Source organism: Misgurnus anguillicaudatus, chromosome 2, assembly GCF_027580225.2.
Source record: "Misgurnus anguillicaudatus chromosome 2, ASM2758022v2, whole genome shotgun sequence".
Classification (NCBI taxonomy): Eukaryota; Metazoa; Chordata; class Actinopteri; order Cypriniformes; family Cobitidae; genus Misgurnus; species Misgurnus anguillicaudatus.
This window is the reverse complement of record NC_073338.2, coordinates 48,769,869-48,791,019: the sequence shown is the minus strand read 5'-3', so window position 1 is coordinate 48,791,019 and position 21,151 is coordinate 48,769,869. Positions and strand designations below refer to the sequence as shown.

Genomic DNA, 21,151 nt, shown 5'->3' with positions numbered 1-21,151 from the left:
TGGTCACCACCTGAAATGCATCAGTGAGGTGTGCTTGACGTCCAGCTTATTGATTCCCAAGAAATTCAATCAATAGGAATCTCCACAGCATTCCAGTCTGTGACATTGATCAGTTGAGTTGAGAGTGAAAGCAGATATTCAGCGTAAGATGTGGTTTCATGCACAAACAGTGTGGACATCAGGGATACTTACTGCCAGTAAAATCACTTAATGTACCACTGAGTATGCAGTATGCCCTCACTGTAACACAAAGTATGGAATGGATTTCCGTACAGTACAATAGTGCAGACTTTTCATATTTGTGCATAAAGTTCGAGCTCACAACATAAAACATAACTTTTTGGGTTAAAAATTACAGTGTTCAAAACTTACAACAATTCAAACTGGTATGCTTATAATAATGATTTGCAAATGGAGCTGTTGGGCTAAAATGTGTGGGAAATGTCAACAAACGTAAAGATAAGTATGTAGAGTAACCAGCAGTTTTTTGTTTTAACAGAGATGGCGATAGGCAAAAGTTATGGATGGCTCATCCAAAAGTAAATTTTAATTAAAAGTAAGTGAAGTATCAAACAGAAGAAAGCTCATTTAACACACACCCAATAAAAACACCCCAATAAAAGCACTTCTACCAGAGAAGGAGAACAGCATAATACATACCCATAATGCAACACAAACAGCCAACCTGAACTATGAATAGAGTTATGTTGAGATGCTATAATATTTTAAATATCTGATTTCATATCATATTTAACATATGGAATAGAAATCTGGGGGAATACTTATAAAGTTAGAACTACTCCAGTTTTTCTACTACAAAAAAAGGCTATCAGAATAATTACACATTCTTCGTATAATACTCCAACGAATCCTTTGTTTATTCAGTTAAAAACATTAAAATTCTATGATTTGGTAGATTTGTATACAGCTAAATTTGTGTATAAGGCAAGACAACATACTCTCCCTCAGTCCTTGCAAGCTATGTTTAGCTTGAGAGACAGTATTTATGATCTAAGAGGGGCTTATATGTTTAATATACCGTATTGTAGAACAAATTTAAGAAGACATTGTCCATCAAATAAAGGTGTTCAGCTTTGGAATAGCTTCCCAGATGAGTTAAAAAAGGCCAGGTCATTAATACAATTTAAAATACTTTATAAAGGATTGGTATTGAAAAGATATATTGAATAGCGATGATACAATTAATAGTGAAAATAATAACAATAATAATAATGCATGTACTTCTAATTATATATTGAAAATATTTTATTTCGCTATATTAAATAATGAAAATTACTGCTGCTTGTATGGAGTTAAGGGTGGGCTTAATAAGCTTTTGCTTCAGCCTACACCTTTTGGTCAATAAAAGTGTAATGGAATTTTTTTTATTTTTTATTTTTTTATTTTTATTAATATTCTTTTTTTTCTTTTTGAATGATTTTGTATGTGTATATGCATAACTGTATGTACTTACACGTTTTTATGTTTCATGTGCAAAATGATGCAAATGGAATTTTCTTTTGTTGACCAAAAAATCTAATAAATAATAAAATAATAATAATTTCATAAACTTTATTTTGTATTTGCCCCTATCCATTATAAAACCTCATTAAAGTGCCCCTCAGATAGATTTTCTAAAATTACCTTTATTGCAGTGTGTAATGTAGCTGTCCATCAATGTAAACGGTCTGCAAAGTTGTTCATCTGAAAGTGCACGATAAAGAAAGTTATTGTCTTCCAAAATAAGGAATCGACTCTGAATCGCCACATCGAGTCGTCAGTGATTTGAATCTTTTTTTCTGTTACGGATCTACGTCACTAAGTAACACATTTGCATAATGCCTTCCTATGGCTGGTTCACCGGGAACGATTCACCGCCCTCAAAACACTTCAGCTAGTTGGTGTGGTTCTTGGCATGTTGAGAAGAGGCTGTGAAAGCAAATTTGAGTTATTTCCACTTCCAAATGGTGATTACATTTGTATCATGTGGAGTATTCTCATTAAATTGACAGAGACGCGATTCTGTGGAACAATCAACAAAGAATGGAAACTTTTTATATTTGAAGCAACGTGCACAGGTTATTCAGTGCTACACTCTCTCTCCCCCCTTTCCCAATCACACTCATGCTCTCTCGTTTTCCCTTTTGCTCTCTCTCCCTCCCTCATTCCGCGTGTGCATGTGCATTAGAGAAAGCATATCTTCACCTGTTTCTGAATTTAAACCACTGCATTAAGCTGTCATCTCTGAATAAGTTGCTAATAAGTTTCAAAAGTGTAAAGCATGTAAAGAGTTTTCAATGAACTGTCTGTTATTCTTATGACTCGAAAAATGCTAAAGCATGTAACAAGATGTTGGTTTACAAACTGTTATGTTTTATCAGTCAGTCAGTCACGTTTGTGTACGTACGTATGTACTATTATAATGGAAATGGACGTTTCCGACACGCGGTCTATGCGGAAAGACCACATACAACAAACAAGGCCAGCTGGCCAATCAGAGCAGAGTAGGCTTACAGAAAGAAGGGGTTTAGACAGACTCAATCTTTGAACTGCTTTATGTATCATTACTCATAACATGTGGGAGGAGTCAATCTGTTCGGATCAACATATTTCACAACATGTGGGAGGAGTCAATATGCTTTGATTTTCATTATTCACAACATGTGGGAGGAGTCAATAGGCTTTGAATTTCATTCTTCATAAGATGTGGGGGGAGTCAATCTGTTCAGATCAGCAATATTTACAACACGTGGGAGGAGTCAATCTGCTCAGATCAACATTATTCACAACATGTAGGAGGAGTTCATTTGTTCAGATCAACATTATTCACAACATCTGGGAGGAGTCAATATGCTTTGATTTTCCTTATTTACAACATGTGGGAGAAGTCCATCTACTTGGATCAACATTATTCACAACATGTGGGAGGAGTCAATCCATTCAGATCATGTGGGAGGAGTCAATCTGGTTGGATCAACATTATTCACAACATATGGGAGGAGTCAATCTGCTCGGATCAACATTATTCATAACCTGACCTGTGGGAGGAGTGAATCTGTTCAGATCAACATTATTCACAACATGTGGGAGGAGTTTATTTGTTCAGATCAACATTATTCACAACATGTGGGAGGAGTCAATATGCTTTGATTTTCCTTATTTACAACATGTGGGAGAAGTCCATCTACTTGGATCAACATTATTCACAACATGTGGGAGGAGTCAATCTGTTCAGATCATGTGGGAGGAGTCAATCTGGTTGGATCAACATTATTCACAACATATGGGAGGAGTCAATCTGCTCGGATCAACATTATTCATAACCTGACCTGTGGGAGGAGTGAATCTGTTCAGATCAACATTATTCACAACATGTGGGAGGCGTAAATATGTTCAGATCATATGGGAGGCGTCAATCTGTTCAGATCAACATTATTTCCAACATGTGGGAAGAGTCAATATGCTCTGATTATCATTATTTACAACATGTGGGAGGACTCAATCTGGTTGGATCAACATTATTCACAACATGTGGGAGGAGTCAATCTGCTCGGATCAACATTACTCATAACCTGACCTGTGGAAGAAGTGAATCTGTTCAGATCAACATTATTCACAACATGTGGGAGGAGTCAATCTGTTCAGATCATGTGGGAGGAGTAAATATGCTCTGATTATCATTATTTACAACATGTGGGAGGAGTCAATCTGCTTAGATCAACATTATTCACAACATGTGGGAGGAGTCAATCTGCTCGGATAAACATAACTCATAACCTGACCTGTGGGAGGAGTCAATCTGTTCAGATCAACATTATTCACAACATGTGGGAGGAGTCAATCTGTTCAGATCATGTGGAAGGAGTAAATATGCTCTGATTATCATTATTCACAACATGTGGGAGGAGTCAATCTGTTCAGATCAACATTATTCACAACATGTGGGAGGAGTCAATCTGTTCAGATCATGTGGGAGGAGTAAATATGCTCTGATTATCGTTATTTACAGCATGTGGGAGGAGTCAATCTGCTTGGAGCATCATTATTCCCAACATGTGGGAAGGTTGAATCCGCTTGGATTAACATTACTCACAACATGTGGAAAGAGTCAATCTGCTTGGATCAACATTATTTATAACCTGACCTGTGGGAGGAGTCAATCTGCTTGGATCAACATTATTTATAACCTGACCTGTGGGAGGAGTCAATCTGCTTGGATCAACATTATTCACAGCATGTGGGAGATGTCAATCTGTTCAGATCAACATTATTCACAACATGTGGGAGGAGTCAATATGCTTTGATTTTCATTATTTACAACATGTGGGAAAAGTCAATCTACTTGGATCAACATTATCCACAGCATGTGGGAGGGGTCACTTTGCTTAAATTAACATTATTCACAACATGTGGGAGGAGTCAATCTGCTTGGTTCAACATTATCCACAGCATGTGGCAGGAGTCAATTAGCTCGGATTAGCATTATTCACAACATGTCGGAGGAGTCAATCGGCTTCGATTTTCATTATTTACAACATGTGGGAGGAGTCAATCTGCTCTGATTAACATTATTTACAACATGTGGGAGGAGTCAATCTTTTCAGATCAACATTATTCATAACATGGGGGAGGAGTCAATCTGCTTGGATCAACATTATCTACATCATTTGGGATGAGTCAATCTGCATTCTGAAGTCAACCTCCATTTTTATATGCACACACAAAACATGGACCAATCAAATAAAAAAGCAGTAGTTTAATTAATCATGACTCACCTGAAACGGGTGTCATAGGGGTGGGTGGCAATCCATTCATGTTCAGCGCCCCCACCTGATGAATCTGGGTTGCAGGAAATGCCACGCTAGGCGCTAAGTATCCGCCATGAGAGGCGGCCATAATGGCAGCCTGCTGCTGCATCAACTGAGAGAGAGAGAGAGAGAGAGAGAGAGAGAGAGAGAGAGAGATTTATTTAACTATATTAGTTTTATAGTGTTTACTATAAAATGTTTTATATACTGCATGTATAAAATTCATAACTTTTGAAATGTACATCTCCAGGACTAGTATAAATTAGCTTTCTAGAAAGGTATCTGTAACTACAGTACACACACCAACTGACCACATCTTGACACGGACAGAGTGTGTAATCTATACATGCGGCTATAAAGACCAAGCTAATCTATAAGATAAACCATTAGCATGCATTCTTGATGAGATTGCTTTCTTTAGACCAAGATGCTAGAGCAATTTAAGTTTATTAACACTACACTAAGACTACAATCAATATGAATATGGAAACATCCCTAGGAACAAAGCAACATGATACTGCCTGGTTTTCTAGGCCTGGTACCATTGTAAAACCATATTTTTTTGTAATACACAAACTTTTTCCTCAAAATTGATGTGGAAGTAAAAGTTAAATACATGTTTCCAATTGTTTATACATTCGGCAGGCGCTTTAATCCAAAGTAACTTACAGTGCACTCTTTCTGTAAGGGCAAAGTCATCACACATTGTTTCTGCATTTCAGCACACCTTATAAAAACGTCCGAATGATTTCAATTTAAAATTGAAATCAATTGCTTGCTGTTGTCGGCACTGAACAAATTCTCCTAGCAAATAAACTCCTGTCAGGACCGACACAGAAAGACGAGGAAAAAGCGACTCTTGTAATAAACTCATTTACAGGGAGCAATGCATGTGCGTGTATTTGTATGTGCATCTGCGATTTTATTGAATGCTAATGCCTGCTGATCTCCCCAGGTGCTTTCAGGCAATCAGTACTCCATCATGGGCCAATTACTCGAGTAGTACCGCACAGCTCGATGCCAAACCCTCTTAAGATGGCCTTGAGATGCTCACGTGTAGAAAAGGAGGACAGCACGTGTGAATTTATGCCTGTTGTGAATGTGTGCTGACACGTGTTGAGAGGCTGATAGAAATGTTTGGGGTATGAAGAAATGATGTGCCCAAATCGTAACCGATAATGTCCTCCGGCTAGCCAAGCTGCCGCTATAGTAGGCAATGTGGAGATAGAGATTTGTCAATTGGAGGAGATCCTGGTATATAAAGTAGATTGTGGTGCAAATATACACTTTTCATTTCATCTGCTTTATATTTTCATGCATTTTGACACGCTGCAGGTTTTATGGTTGCATAGCAACAACACAGATTTGAATGCTGGCTTAACCAATCAGACCAAACTATTCATCTTGTTTTTATAAACTGTGTCCGAAACGACAAACTCCAAAATAGTGTCCACTATATGAGGAACAAAATGATTGAGCCATTTTAAATAAAAACTACCATATATCGCAATTGGGTAAGGTGGTTTAGTGCATTATAAAAGTAGAGAATGAGCTCTCAGAATACAACCCTACATACACTGTTGCACTTATAAGTGATAAGTGATGTGACGTATTAACTTTTTTGTGCGAGACTTTGAAAACAGTGTCATGGGAGCAGGCACAAAACATGATTAAAACAGTTATGGTAAATATGAAGAGTTTGGTTCCAAAACGCGATAAACAGCATTTTAAAAAATAGTTACAGCCAAAATCAGTATTGTATCAGGTCAGTATTAAAAAGTAAATTCTTTATTTTACGCAAAATCCGATATCCGCCGTGTTATTCTGTCATTTTTTCTCTCTTTTTTCCAAAACACAATAAACGGCACTCCTCCTTCTCTGCAGAATGCAATAATTCTGCTTAACCAATCACAGCTCACCATTCCACACATTGTAAACAATAATGGCGCCGCTTTGAATACACAGTTTTCCTCATCTACTTTGTACTTCGTGATCAACAAACAAACAAAAACAAAATAATACTTTTGATGGCATTGATAAACCTGTGATGCTTTCTGTGACAGGGAAAGAAACGTAAGCCATCAAAATCAAATCATTTACGTGAGAAGCACTCGGGTGAAGGAAAAATGCCGGCTGTTGCTTGTTCTCACATGACAGCATCAAGTTTCTCTCATGCTAACACATTGACTCCAGGGGATCTTAAGAAAAACTTTCCATTATTTTACTCGAAGTCAAAGAAAATCGAGCAGGACCAAAACATTTTACAGCTGATCGCTGTCAATAAAGTTCAGTGATGACGTCCCAAGAATGACAGAAGCAATGACAGTGTTCTTAATATGACAAAGTATTTTGATTAATGCCATTAATGTTTATTTTTTAATCAGTGTATACCACTAGTCAACCAAAAGAATATAATATGGCAAAGATGAATGCACATTTATATATTCATTGAATAGATTTATAGCATTTTGAAAAAAAATGTCATGGATTTATTGCATTTTGCGAAAAAAATAATCAGTTTTTATAATAAATCTCTAAAAATCTATTTATGGATTTGAATTTTGTAAAGTTATTATAACCTAAAGATGCTATGTGAAAGTTTGTAACAGAAAATAGTGGTTTTCATTTCAAGACATTTTTACAGAAATTAGTCGAAATGGATTTATTGCGTTTGGGAACCAAACTATTCATATTTACTACGCCCGCCATGTTTACAGTGGAAGGATGAAATGAAAAAAAGGCCTGATATATCATATGAAGATATATTCAATGTTTTCGTGGTGTTGCTTGGAGTTGACAGGTCTTCATTGCGCAACCATAAAGGCATGGAAGGATACCAATATTTGTAAAGTGGGAAAATTGGAAGGGGGAAAAAGTGGGAGTGTTTGTATCTGAAAAGTCCAAGAATTTGTGTTTTTACCTTTTTCATGCATATGTTTAAAATGTCCCAACTGTCCCGCTGGAATGAGTTTTTATAAACTGCATTTTTTTATTGACTGTTATAATGTTTAAGTTTCAATCTTGACACATCAAACTTATGGCGTGAATGTGGCACTATTCCTCCTGACAGCAGTATCTTTCTCATTCAACACATTATGAGTTATTTAAAGGAATAGTCTACTCATTTTCCATATTAAAATATGTTATTACCTTAACTAAGAATTGTTGATACATCCCTCTATCATCTGTGTGCGTGCACGTAAGCGCTGGAGCGCGCTGCGATAGCATTTAGTTTAGCCCCATTCATTCAATGGTACCATTTAGAGATAAAGTTAGAAGTGACCAAACACATCAACGTTTTTCCTATTTAAGACGAGTAGTTATACGAGCAAGTTTGGTGGTACAAAATAAAACGTAGCGCTTTTCTAAGCGGATTTAAAAGAGGAACTATATTTTATGGCGTAATAGCACTTTTGGGAGTACTTCGACTCGCCTGAAAAGTCCGCTCCCCTTCTCACTCTCATAATGGGAGAGGGAGGGTGTTACTGCGCCGAGTCGAAGTACTCCCAAAAGTGCTATTACGCCATAAAATATAGTTCCTCTTTTAAATCCGCTTAGAAAAGCGCTACGTTTTATTTTGTACCACCAAACTTGCTCGTATAACTACTCGTCTTAAATAGGAAAAACGTTGATGTGTTTGGTCACTTCTAACTTTATCTCTAAATGGTACCATTGAATGAATGGGGCTAAGCTAAATGCTATCGAAGCGTCGCAGCGCACTCCAGCGCCCACGTGCACGCACACAGACGACAGAGGGATGTATCAACAATTCTTGGTTGGGGTGATAACATATTTTAATATTGAAAATGAGTAGACTATTCCTTTAACAAGTACAAATCACAATACACATTAATTACATTTAATTAGTTATATTTTTGTTTTCTGTTAAATATGCACACTGCAAAAAATGATTTTCAAGTAAAGAAATTCTTAGTATTTTTGTCTTGGTTTCAGTAAAAATATCGAAAAATTCTTAAATTAAGATGTTTTTCTTGATGAGCAAAATGACCCAAGAAAATAAGTATACTTTTCAGACCAAAAATATAAAATATATATGATTTTGTACATAAAACAAGCAAAAAAATCTGTCAATGGGGTAAGCAAAAAAAATCTTCAAAATTTTTCTTAAACACTAAATTCATGAAAAAATCAAGAAAAAAAGTGCTTACCCCATTTGCAGATTTTTTTGTTTGTTTTATGCACAAAATCACTTAAATTTTTGATTTTTTATTCTAAAAACTAAACTTATTTTCTTGGGTCGTTTTGCTTATCAAGAAAAAACATAATAAACATTAAAAAGCCAGTCAAAACGGCACACGTGTCACTCGCAATACGACTACCAATAGCTTTCGTGACTCACCGGAAGTCAAGTGAGCTCAAAGATGGCGACGCCCACATTTACGCCAAAAATAAGGTGGATAAATAATCAAACATTGTGGGTTTGCATCATTCAAGTTTTAAAAAAGAGAAAATTATGCAATGAGATGAAGTATCTTTCATTTTAAAGCATTTAATTAACTTAATTATAGTCAATATATAATTTTTTTTAATTTAAGTCAGATACCATGACATGATTATATTCAAAAATAACATGCATAACATGCAAGATTTTCTTCAAATGGCCCAGTCGCTGCTTTGTTCTGTTTGTTTGCTTTCATCAAATAAAGTGAGAGGGATTAGACACGACTCACAAAACTCCCATCAAAGTTGTGTGCTGTGAACGAATCATAATTAACATGACAAATACTTCGGTCAGGTTAACATCCTGCGAATTATTTGCTTTCGATTATCTTCGGATTATCTAAAGGTGAGCGTGTTTGCAGAAGTCAGGCAGTTTGAATCCACCAGGGGGCACTGCTAACCACTGACAACCATACAACCCCATCACACCCACTCAAAAACAGCATGTTTTTACATCCAAACTGAGCTCTATTCACATACTAAATACTCGCTTCTGTTCACCGCCTCTCATACTCATCACAAAAGCCTTTAAATGGAGGTGTGACACAGCAGAATTGCAGCACGGTGTAATGGGGTTGAAATAAAGTGGTACTGTTCTTTGTGTACACTGAAAGCAAACGGTTTCTCAAACGCCCTTTATTTTTTGGTCTGGAAAGTTTCAGCTTCCTGCCCTTATTTGTCTTCATTTTCCGTGTCAAACTTTTAAGATGTGATGAAGACATGAGTGTGTGCTGGAGGAGGGCATTATTGGGATACAGGGTACAGTGCCCATCTTGTTTTTGGCCTCCTCTTTTCATTAAAAAACAGGGTTATTTCACATGCTCTAAAATTCAGCTCTTTTCACAATTTTGCATTATGTGAAATAATTGTCTGTTAGTTGTTTAATTGAACCATTCATAATGTTATGCTATGTGCAGGTATGTGTTTAAAGGGGTCATAGCGTGAAAATCTGACCTCCTTGCTTCTATCAACCAAGAAAATGTGAAGAAGAACACAGCAGAAACGTTGTTTTTGTAAACCATTTTTTGCAAGCATGTTCAGATTTTGTGATGCAGGTAGCAAGTTTTCCTGCTATACACAATTAATGGACGGGGCGCAGGCATACCATAAAAAAATCTCACGGAGGCATGTGATTCGTTAACAGGCAATATGGATTTCCTACCCTATCTCACTGCAAGTCGTGTTATAGTCACAACATTTTTTATTTATTTATTTGTGCCATTGACACGATTTTCACTGCTTTTCGTGGCACACAGCACAAATTTCTATAAACAGTTGACTTTCTGTTTATATTTTTTATATTGTTTTTCCTATTTTTAAATCATTGTAATTTTATGCATTGGTTTCTACATGTTTTTCGTCCGCTTTTAAAACTATTCTCACCTGGAGTTGGGGTTAGGATGTGGCACAAAGTGATTCTAACCCCAACCCCAAGCGACAATGGTAAAAAAATAGGACAAAACAATGAGAAAACAAAATTTAAAATGACACGATACAGCGGAAAATCGTGTCAATAGACTATAACACACATTTCCGTGAGATTTGGTTGGGATTTCACGGAGTGGAAGTTGGAAGAGCAAGATCGATGAATGCGATAGATGCAACCCCTTTATTAAGCATTTTGATTTTACGATTCCTGATTGAAATCACCCGCCTTTGATCAAAGATGAGAGCTGATGTTAAGAGCTGATTCATACTGCTATGCTATGTGCAGGTACGTGTATCAAAACTTTACACAGGTCGCATATTAGCTATAAGTATACTGTACAAATTGTGTGTTGTTATCGTAATTGTGCCAAAGTTGTGCTAAATTATGAATTCAGTCAAAAAAAAAAAAAAACAACAGCTTTGCAACCAGAAGCTTTAGCTTACCTGAAACTAAGGAAAGTAACTTAAGACTTCCTGAAATTGTGCTATTGATGTTGTTAATTTAGTTGTTATATTATTATTATTGTTGTTATTATTATTACTAATACTGTTGCTGTTTTTTTTTTTTTTACAAAATATCAATATCATCACCATCCTTTTATATAATATTATATTCATTGTTGTCAGTACTGTTACTATTATTACTATTTATAATAATCATTATGTTTATTATTTATTATTATTAAGTTATTATTATGGGATTAGAAAAAAAAACAATCCTGAAATCATAACAATCACTAGAATTATTATTGGTATTCCCACCATTATTGTACATATTATTGCATAATATACATACATACTACACATATGTATTATTATCTGTTTAATTTATTATTATTATTATTTTGTCTTATTATTATTATTTTCTTATTATCATTGCTTCATAACAATATCATCATCTGTTTTATTATAAGTTTAATTTATTATTATTTTTATTATTAGTTCGTATATTATCATTGCGCAGAACAAAACCATCGTCACAATTTTTGTTGTCTGTTTTTGTTGTGTACCACTTAACCATCTGTTGTATGTTTTGCACTTATAATACAAAAAAGAAAAAAAGACTTTTATGAAATGAAAGGAGTAGAGATGTATCACATTATTATTGCCCTATCAAGGCATCAAATGTTACCTGTATGCAGGTGAAACTTGATATAGCCTAAAAACACTTATACAAATGTAAAAAATAATACACTGGATTTACTAAAACAAAACAAAATACAGTGCATCATTTTTGCATCCACTTTTTACATGGAATGTTAAGCAATTTAAGCAATTGCTGTAAATTCTATATAAAATTTACTTTAAAAAAGTGGATGCAAAAATGATGCACTATATTTTTAAGTAAATACAGCCTATTGTTTTTTAATAGATATTACTCATTTTATTTACTTAAATTTACAAAGCCACAAAATAATGTTTTACAGTGTACTTGATATAGCCTACTAAAAATACTTAATATAGCCTTCTGAAAATACTTGATATAGCCTACTAAAAAATTATACACTGGATTTACTAAAAAAATAAAATACAGTGCATCATTTTTGCATTTTTGCACTTTACAAAGCCACAAAATCATTTTTTACAGTGTACTTGATATAGCCTACTAAAAATACTTAATATAGCCTTCTAAAAATACTTGATATAGCCTAATAAAAATTTACACAAAATAACGCAGAGTTAATTGTAACACAGCTACTTTACAGATTTATACTTATACTTTTCACCAAAATTTCTTCTGTCTATGCTGCTGCTATTCAACATGTAAAATATTAAACACATACAATACTGTACAATAGGCTTCATGTCAATCTGCAATATTGCTGTTTGCACACTTATTAAATTATTTATTTTAAATGATATCAGCACTACATCTATAGACGGTTTCAGCAGTAACAACATAAACAAGCGGCTTTCGTGGTCCTCACGTAACTTCCGGTAAACTCTGCGAAAAATAAATAACAACAAAGTCCTTTTAAAGTAGTTTATTTATATTGCAGGCAAAATAAACAACACACAGATTACATAGGAACCCATTTGTTATTTTCGACGAGGTATTTGTTTAAGAGTTCAGTTTCAGCAACTAGTCATACCATTAAACAAACAGAAACCGGAAGTAAAGTTTCGCGTCACTGTATTTTATTTATTGTTTACTTGCAGTCACTTCGAAAGGCTTTACTTACAGTATTTTACTGTGGTAAAACCCACATCAGATGACCGTGCTTCTTTGCTATGTAGATATTACTCAGGATTTTTAAATGGTACATTTGATAGTTATGCAAAAATGTCAGGTGTTTGTGACAAAAAATAAGCGATAATGCATCCAGAAAAACTAAATATGTTTTTATTTAAAAAATACTGCTGTCTGTAGTGGAAGCTCCGCCCACTGTAATCACGGGGGTTCGCTGGTTTGGGACCAGCAAGATATTAGGACTGATTCTAAATCAAGATCGGGGCATGGAGAAAGCACAGGACGGTTCAAGATTGAGCACCAAAGCCAGCCGTGATGGAAAATGGGAATTTGAGGAACCAAAAATGGTGCATTGCTTTGAATTTTTATGCACTTTTATTTTCAAGAGGGTACCTTATAATGAAAAGTAACTTGACTTGTATGTTTATACAGTGCTTTTAAAATTCTCTCTTAAATTTTATTATACCAATAAAACTTGCACGGATACAAAATCTGGGTCTTATATAAAACGATGCCATACAGATGCATGGAATTAAGACGGCCTGTGTTAATGTTTTTATTTTGTGCATGGAGATTTTTCCACCGTATAGCGGACCGCTTACCCTGTACGTATTACAAACGAGTGTCCTCAATTCATTTTGAAAACAGAGTTGTTACAGAAGCGTTAAGATTGGAGTTTTTACTCTCAGTATTCTGTAAATCTTCTTTCGGCCCATCAGCTGAGTCAGAGTTTTATAAGTCTTCTGAAACGTCAGCCAAAGAACCCAGATTGAGGACTGTGTGAAAATCGCCCTGAAAATATCTCATGCTATTATACAAATGCTGTTGGCAGGACGTATAATCCTTGCATCCTGTGCATGGATAACTTAGTTGTCTGTGCTGCACTTTTCAGAGTATGACCAAAATGAAAACCGTCCTCAATTTTAGTCGGTGTGTGTGTGTGTACTGTATAGTATATGTGTACGCGTGTGTGCGTGTTTGAGAGAGAGAGACAGAGTATGCTTATTTTGATACCCTAGGGCGGGATTTCACAATGTAGGGCAATGTTTGAAGTGCTACTCATTCCCATTTAAATAATCCGCATGCAATTTAAATCAGTTCGCTGCAAAGTGGGTCTGCAAACCATTTTGTAGTCTTAACCTGCAGAGAGAAGCGTGTTTGTGTTAGGCGTGTGGTATGCGGTTTGCAGAATAGAGTTTAGGCCAGAAAAATATCCAAAAGTTCTTTACATCGATGACATAGACATCAAAACATGCAATGAAAGGTATCCTTCCATGTTAATCAGAGTTTTTGTCCTAACCAGCCAAGACAAGTGACACTATTTTAGAAACGGTTTCTGCAATGTCGAGGATGACAGCTTCGCCTACACAGAGATCTCATTCGATGAAATTTCTGCGCATTATGAAAATTAATCATCAAACATGGAGAAGGAAAGACTGATTAGACATTTAAAAGCAGAAATATACAACAAATCCATAAGATGCACAAGGAAAGCCTTAAGAAGCCGAGTGATGTCAACTCTTCTTTTGAGAGTTCTGATTTTGTTTTGTGATTGGACAATGTATTAAAGGGGCCATGGCACAAGACTTTTTTAAGATGTCAAATAAATCTTTGGTGTCCCCAGAGCACATATGTGAAGTTTTAGCTCAAAATACCATATAAATAATTTATAATAGCATATTAAAATTGCCACTTTGTAGGTGTGTGCAAAAATGTGGCGTTTTGGGTGTGTCCTTTCAAATGCAAATGAGCTCAAGAAATGCAAACAATAATGGTGGTTTGTTGCAATTAAAACTCAATTGTGCTTTTCTCTGCACTAAATGGCAGTGCTGTGGTTGGATAGTACAGATTAAGGGGTGATATTATTATAATAAGAGGTCCTTATGACATCATAAGGAGAGCCAAATTATAACAACCTATTTTTTCATGTGCTTGTAGAGAATGGTTTACCAAAACTAAGTTACTGGGTTGTTCTTTTTCACATTTTCTAGGTTGATAGAAGCACTGGGGACCCAATCATAGCACTTAAACATGGAAAAAGTCAGATTTTCATGCCATGGCCCCTTTAATGATTCTCATCCACAACATGCACCTGTGTCTTGTGGCACCTTGCGGCATTTAAAACCCCCGTACTTAGATTTGCGGTGCATATTTCAAAATGAACATATTAAAAGTCAGATAACAAGTCAATAAATTATATAACTAGCTTTACAGAGATTAAATATTATGCCCATATTCTCAGGTGTGTCTGTGAAGTTTCAGCTTGAAATATCCCACATATAATTTATTATAGCATGCCCAAAATGTTCCTATTTGGGTGGGAGCGAAAACGTGCTGTTTTCGTGTCTGTACCTTTAAATGCAAATAAGCTCCAGCTCCTTACTCCCTTACCAACAGACAGTGAGCGCTTTTGGTCGAAATAGATCTTATTCCTGTGAATACAGTCTGAGACAATAGTATCTTTAGCCACATTACTGCTAACAAACAAATTTAGAAAAGCTTTTAGAAAAAATTGACCACTCAGTCAGTTTCCGTGGGCGAGGTTTTGTTTGTGTGACATCACATTAACAAAATAACCAAACAGCTCTAATGAGACTGCTTTGGTTTTATGGAGATTACAAAAGAAGGAGAGGGTGGATTTTTTTCATTGTAGGGCTATTGTGTTCACGCACTACCAACACACATTTATGTCCAAACACCTGGATTTTGCCTGATATGTGCAATTTAAGAAAAGTTAACATGAACGCCCTCAATAGTTTTGTCCTGTTACATTCCAGTGGCGTAACAATAAATCAAGCGATTTGCTTGCTATGCTTCTTAATGAATTATGCCGTTATATCCAAAAGCCAGAGGTTGCTCTCGTACAGAAACTCAATATGCACCGCAGCTCCAGGAAATGGGTTTTGGCTAGAAGGGATACAGCTACGGCAAAGATTTGGGGTTTAGGTTTGGGGGTAGGATTAGGATGAAAACAATGGTTATGGCTAGATAGGATACAGCTACTGGCTAATACCGTGAAATGTTGGGTTCAGTGTTAGATTTGGGGGTAGGATTAGGATAAAAACAGCTGTGAGATTTTATGAGATTTTGGCTGTAGCTGTATCCCTTCTAGGCACAACCCAGAAAATGCCTATAAACATATTTATATCACTGTTCTTCAAAACCTTTTCAGGTATTTTCATGATAATAAAGAATATATATAATGATTATGTTTGACAAATGCATGTTATAAACGACTCAAACTCTGAGTGATTTTGGATTGATAAGGATTTCCTACTGATCAAACAGCCGTAGTACACGAAAGAACTGGGCAAAATATCACCTTTGGGATTCAGAATAGATATCTGACAGGTATTATTAGTGTGTGTCGTGATTTATCATCTCATTTTCAAGTGTGTATGATTAACTCTTTAAGATCAAAAGCTTGCAAGGAGGACTGCACATCAAAAAAACAAAACCAAAATGTTAGTGTACAGGTGCTGGGCAACAAATAATCAATGAAAAAACAACAGACTGATAAACTGCTCCAATAGATTTAATGGTGCAAAGGTTTGACCATCAGGTCTTCGTCAGGCACAATGATTAACTCTTTCCCCGCCATTGACAAGTTTTTCTGGCAATCCGTATTTCCCCTATTATCCACCAGGTGGTGCTCTTACCCAACTTATAAAACACCGAAGTATTCCCTTAGGGCAAACAGTTAAAACTCTGTGTATGTTTTGAGGATCACTTTGAATCTGATCTTTATCAAAAGTCCTTCACAAAAATGCAATTATCTCAGCTTTTTGCTAAAAATTAATTTTTTGAAGAAACCTACCCATATTTGAGAGGTGATAAAAAGAGAACAAATGAAGGTAGGATTAAACTTTTTTTTTAAAGAAGAACATTTCTGGAAGGCATTAAACTTTTGTGAAAATCATAAAAAATGCTGACTCTGGCTGGCAACTTAAAAAAAAAATGCTGGCAAGCAATGTGTGCATGCATCCATGTGTCTGGTGTGTGTGTACATGTGTGGTTGTATTTAGAAACACAGAACAGGTGTATGATGGGATACCTGGAGGTTTTCCTTCTGTTGATTTCATGTTAAGATGTCACAAAAGGAATCCCACACGGATAATGCGTTCACACGAAAACCCACAAAAATAGGATTATATATTGCATCCAGCTAACATGTTCGTGGTTCTGGCGCAGGATCATATGGATTATAAAATCAAAGCTGTAGTTTTGAAATGTCACGCACACACGCACGTCAGCACAGTGTAATTAAAACTAAAGGCCTGCAGGGATTTTTCTATATATAGAGAACGAAGCTCATCCTGCCACGTGACACAAGATTCTTACACTTCCCACTTCTAAGAGACTCCGTGAGCTGAAAACTATTCAGATACTAACAGTATCAAAAGCACCAGCTTCTTCACACTATCAGATCACAGCGTTTATCTGTATCTAATGCCGTTATCGGTTCAAATGTGATGCTTATGAATATGCACAGAAATCCAAGTGCTTTGAATACATTATCCATCTGAAAAACGAAATGCGGAAAGATGCATTTGGCTTTTCCAACTACACTGAGTATGAAGAACTAGGCCAGGGAGATTAAGTCGATACCAACATACACTCTAAAAATGCTGGGTTATTTTCAACCCAGCGTTGGGTCAAAAGGGGAAGAGCTCAGTCCACTTGGGCTGTAATTTAACATGTGCTGGAGTTTTTCAACCCAAAATGCTGGGTTGTTTTAACCCATTGTTGGGATAAATATAAACTTTTTATGGGTAGAATTAACCCAACGGTTGGGCTCGTCCCTTTCTGACCCTGTTCTGAAGGTTTAAAATAACCCAGCATTTTTTAGAGTGTATATGTCTTATTTATTTATGTTTAATTTATTTATTAACATTTATTTTTTTGCTTAATAATCAGCTTACTTGGTGGATTTGATTTAAATGAGAACATTCATAGTGTTTTATACAAATTATAAAATATGTAACTATTTTGGTATTATTTAGAGATGCACCGATATATCAGCAAATGATCAGTATTGGTCAGTAAAAGCATGGTCGATATATCATGTGAAGGGAGGTTTGGCGGATGATCTGTAGTTAACCTTGGATACATTATATAGTCCACATTTTACACATTAATCCCATATGGCAAAAAATACATTTCTTTGGCCAAAAATACATTTTAAATATATGCAAAATACATATTGTAGAAAATAATGATTAATTAAATATATTTTTGAATATTTGGTAATTTTAACCTTCAAATCAACATTTCAATATGTATTTCAAGGACAAGCAAATACATTTCTAATATTACATTCCACATGGAAAAACAGTGTATTAAAAGTGTAAATATTTTAAATATATGCTAAATAGTTGAAAATATAATAAATTTTAACCTTTTCAAAACTGTTATGTTTACAGGTTCGTAAGATAAACAAAGTTTTTCTTCCAATGCGATATAAATAAATTTCCTTGGATTGAAATATATAGAGGGCTAAATATATATTTTTAACTCTTTCCCCGCCAGGTTTTTTTTTTAAAAGTTGCCAGCCAGGACCAGCATTTTTCATGATTTTCACAAAAGTTTAATGCCTTCCAGAAAATGTTCTTCTTTAAATATATAAACAAACAATATATCAGATGAAAGAACAGACCCTCTGCTTTCAAACAAAAAACCTGTTTCATCCTACCTTCATTAGTTCTTTTGTAATCACCTCTCAAACATGGGTAGGCTTCTTCAAAAACACCCAATTTTGAGCAAAAAGCAGAGATAATTCCATTTTTGTGAAGGACTTTTGATAGAGATCAGATGCAGAGCGATCTTTAAAACATTCTTTCAGTTCTTTCTCTTTCATGCGAGGTGCTACTTCCAGGTTGTATAAGTTGCGGAAGTGCGCCACCTGGATGATAATAGCGGTATTGCGGAAAGACGGAAAATCTCGTCAATGGCGGTGAAAGAGTTAATGCTTTCAAATTAATTTTTAAATTATTTTTAAAATATACAAAAAATATATCTGTCAAAAATATTTTTGTAAACATATACAGCAAATATATATTTTTTGCCATTTTTTGTATTTTTTTTTTTTTTTGCCTTATGGGATGTTTTCTCAGTGTAGTTTTTGAACTATTATTTGAACTAAGGTAACCTATCTACTTGTTGTTTAATTTGTTCGTTATTGATTCTTTGCGGAGTTTACTGGAAGTTACGTTTGTTCCACAAAAGTTGTTTCTTTATGTTTCTACTGTTGAAACCATCTATAGAAAATGTAAAGAAACATTAATAGTTTAATGTTCAATATTAATGGTCTTAGTTTTAGTTTATTTAAGTTAATTCTTTCCCCACAAGTTTTTTTTTTTTTTTACAAAAGATTAATGACTTTTAGAAAATGTTCTTCTTTAAATATATAAACATACAATATCAAATGAAAGAACAGACCATCTGCTTTCAACAACATTATTTTATCTTTATTTGTTCTCTTTTTATCACCTCTCAAATTTGGGTAGGTTGAGATAATTGCGTTTTTGAAAGAACTTTTGTTAGAAATCAGATTCAGACGAAGATTAAAACATACACGGAGGTTTTACTTTTTTTGGATTAGTGGATGCTTCAGTGTTTAATAAGAAAAATGGGTAAGAGCGCCACCTGGTGGAAATATGAATTGCCGTAAAAAACTCATCACTGGCAGGGAAGCGTTTTCTCTTTTGAGATAACTCATCAATGGAAAGAGTTAATATAACCACCAAACTATCGGCATCTGCATCGATTTTGGCCGATATCAGTCTGAATAATCGGCTATTGGTAGAAACAGAGGTATAAAAAAATACCTCGGAGAGACTTCCATGCAAATATGCAACATCAGTTTTTTTTTAAATCAAACAACAGCAAAATCCTGGTAAATATACTAAATCTATTTCACAATGTTGTGCCAAACATGAGGATCTAGAATTATGCATGAAAAATCCTTGACATCCAAAGATATTCAAAATGCAAATCAACCATAAAACACTTCACTTAAAACCTCACTCAGGACAAAACTGATTTCTGTTACTTATATTCTGAATGTTCCAAAGGGAGTGAAAGTTCAAATTGTACAGGAAATCTGCAAGTATTCATGGATCGGGAATTGAAATTATGTTAATGAATTATTCAACAGAGTAATAAGAGTAAAAAAGGCTGCAATCTTCTGTACAGTGCAAATCCAAAAATGGTTAACTGCTTTACACTCCATACATGTACAGTACTGTCTGCATGTGTGTGTGTGTGTGTGCTTACCGCGTGTGTGTATGTACTGTAGGTACTGCTGTAGGTGCTGAAAGGCAGGGCCACGGCAGGGTTGAAGATGCCAAACTGACCGACCATCTGTTGCATGCGGCGAATGGTTCTCTCTTTATCAGTGTCGGCGAACTTTACCACCAAACTGGACGAAGCTCCCTGTGACACACAAAAAGCATTTGCATTCACATTCAAACAAAATGTTACTAGTTGTAGTTTAGGGTCAGTTGAATGAATAAAACTTTTGTTTTAGTGTTTGAAACTAGTTTTATTACAAAAATGTAATTGAGCCAACAAATTAATTACGTTTATTATAAATCTAAATGATTCAAAAACATATATATATTATAAAAAAGTGACTGAAAAAAATAGCCAGCATGGGTCCAGAATAGATCCTGCAAGTTTAAAAAGCTTCGAAGCTCCTTAAAGGAATAGTCTACTCATTTTCAATATTAAAATATGTTATTACCTTAACTAAGAATTGTTGATACATCCCTCTATCATCTTTAAAAGAGGAACTATATTGTATGGCGTAATAGCACTTTTGGGAGTACTTCGACTCGGTGCAGTAACACCCTCCCGCTCCCATTATGAGAGTGAGAAGGGGAGCGGACTTTTCAGGCGAGTCGAAGTACTCCCAAAAGTGCTATCACGCCACAAAATATAGCTCCTCCTTTAAATCCGCTTAGAAAAGCGCTACGTTTTATTTTGTACCACCAAACTTGCTCGTATAACTACTCGTCTTAAATAGGAAAAACGTTGATGTGTTTGGTCACTTCTAACTTTATCTCTAAATGGTACCAGTGAATGAATGGGGCTAAGCTAAATGCTATCAAAGCGTCGCAGTGCGCTCCAGCGCTTACGTGCACGCACACAAATGATAGAGGGATGTATCAACAATTCTTCGTTAAGGTAATAACATATTTTAATATTGAAAATGAGTAGACTATTCCTTTAATAAAATGGAGATACAATTATAACATACAGA

The 21,151-nt window shown here is 35.2% G+C and overlaps 1 protein-coding gene across 2 annotated transcripts in view; it reads right to left on the bottom strand.

Annotated features, from left to right (window-relative positions):
* Positions 1 to 21,151, bottom strand: part of LOC141351018 (CUGBP Elav-like family member 5) — a 229,892-nt gene that overhangs the window by 20,301 nt on the left and 188,440 nt on the right. The window contains exons 6-8 of one of the 2 annotated variants that reach the window (XM_073857019.1): positions 20,164 to 20,322; positions 4,776 to 4,920; positions 1,645 to 1,704 (exon numbers count right to left, since the gene is read on the bottom strand). In XM_073857019.1, the coding sequence (XP_073713120.1) occupies positions 1,645 to 1,704; positions 4,776 to 4,920; positions 20,164 to 20,322 (364 nt within the window). The remainder of the gene's footprint in view (positions 1 to 1,644; positions 1,705 to 4,775; positions 4,921 to 20,163; positions 20,323 to 21,151) is intronic. The other variant, XM_073857021.1, reaches the window with a different exon arrangement.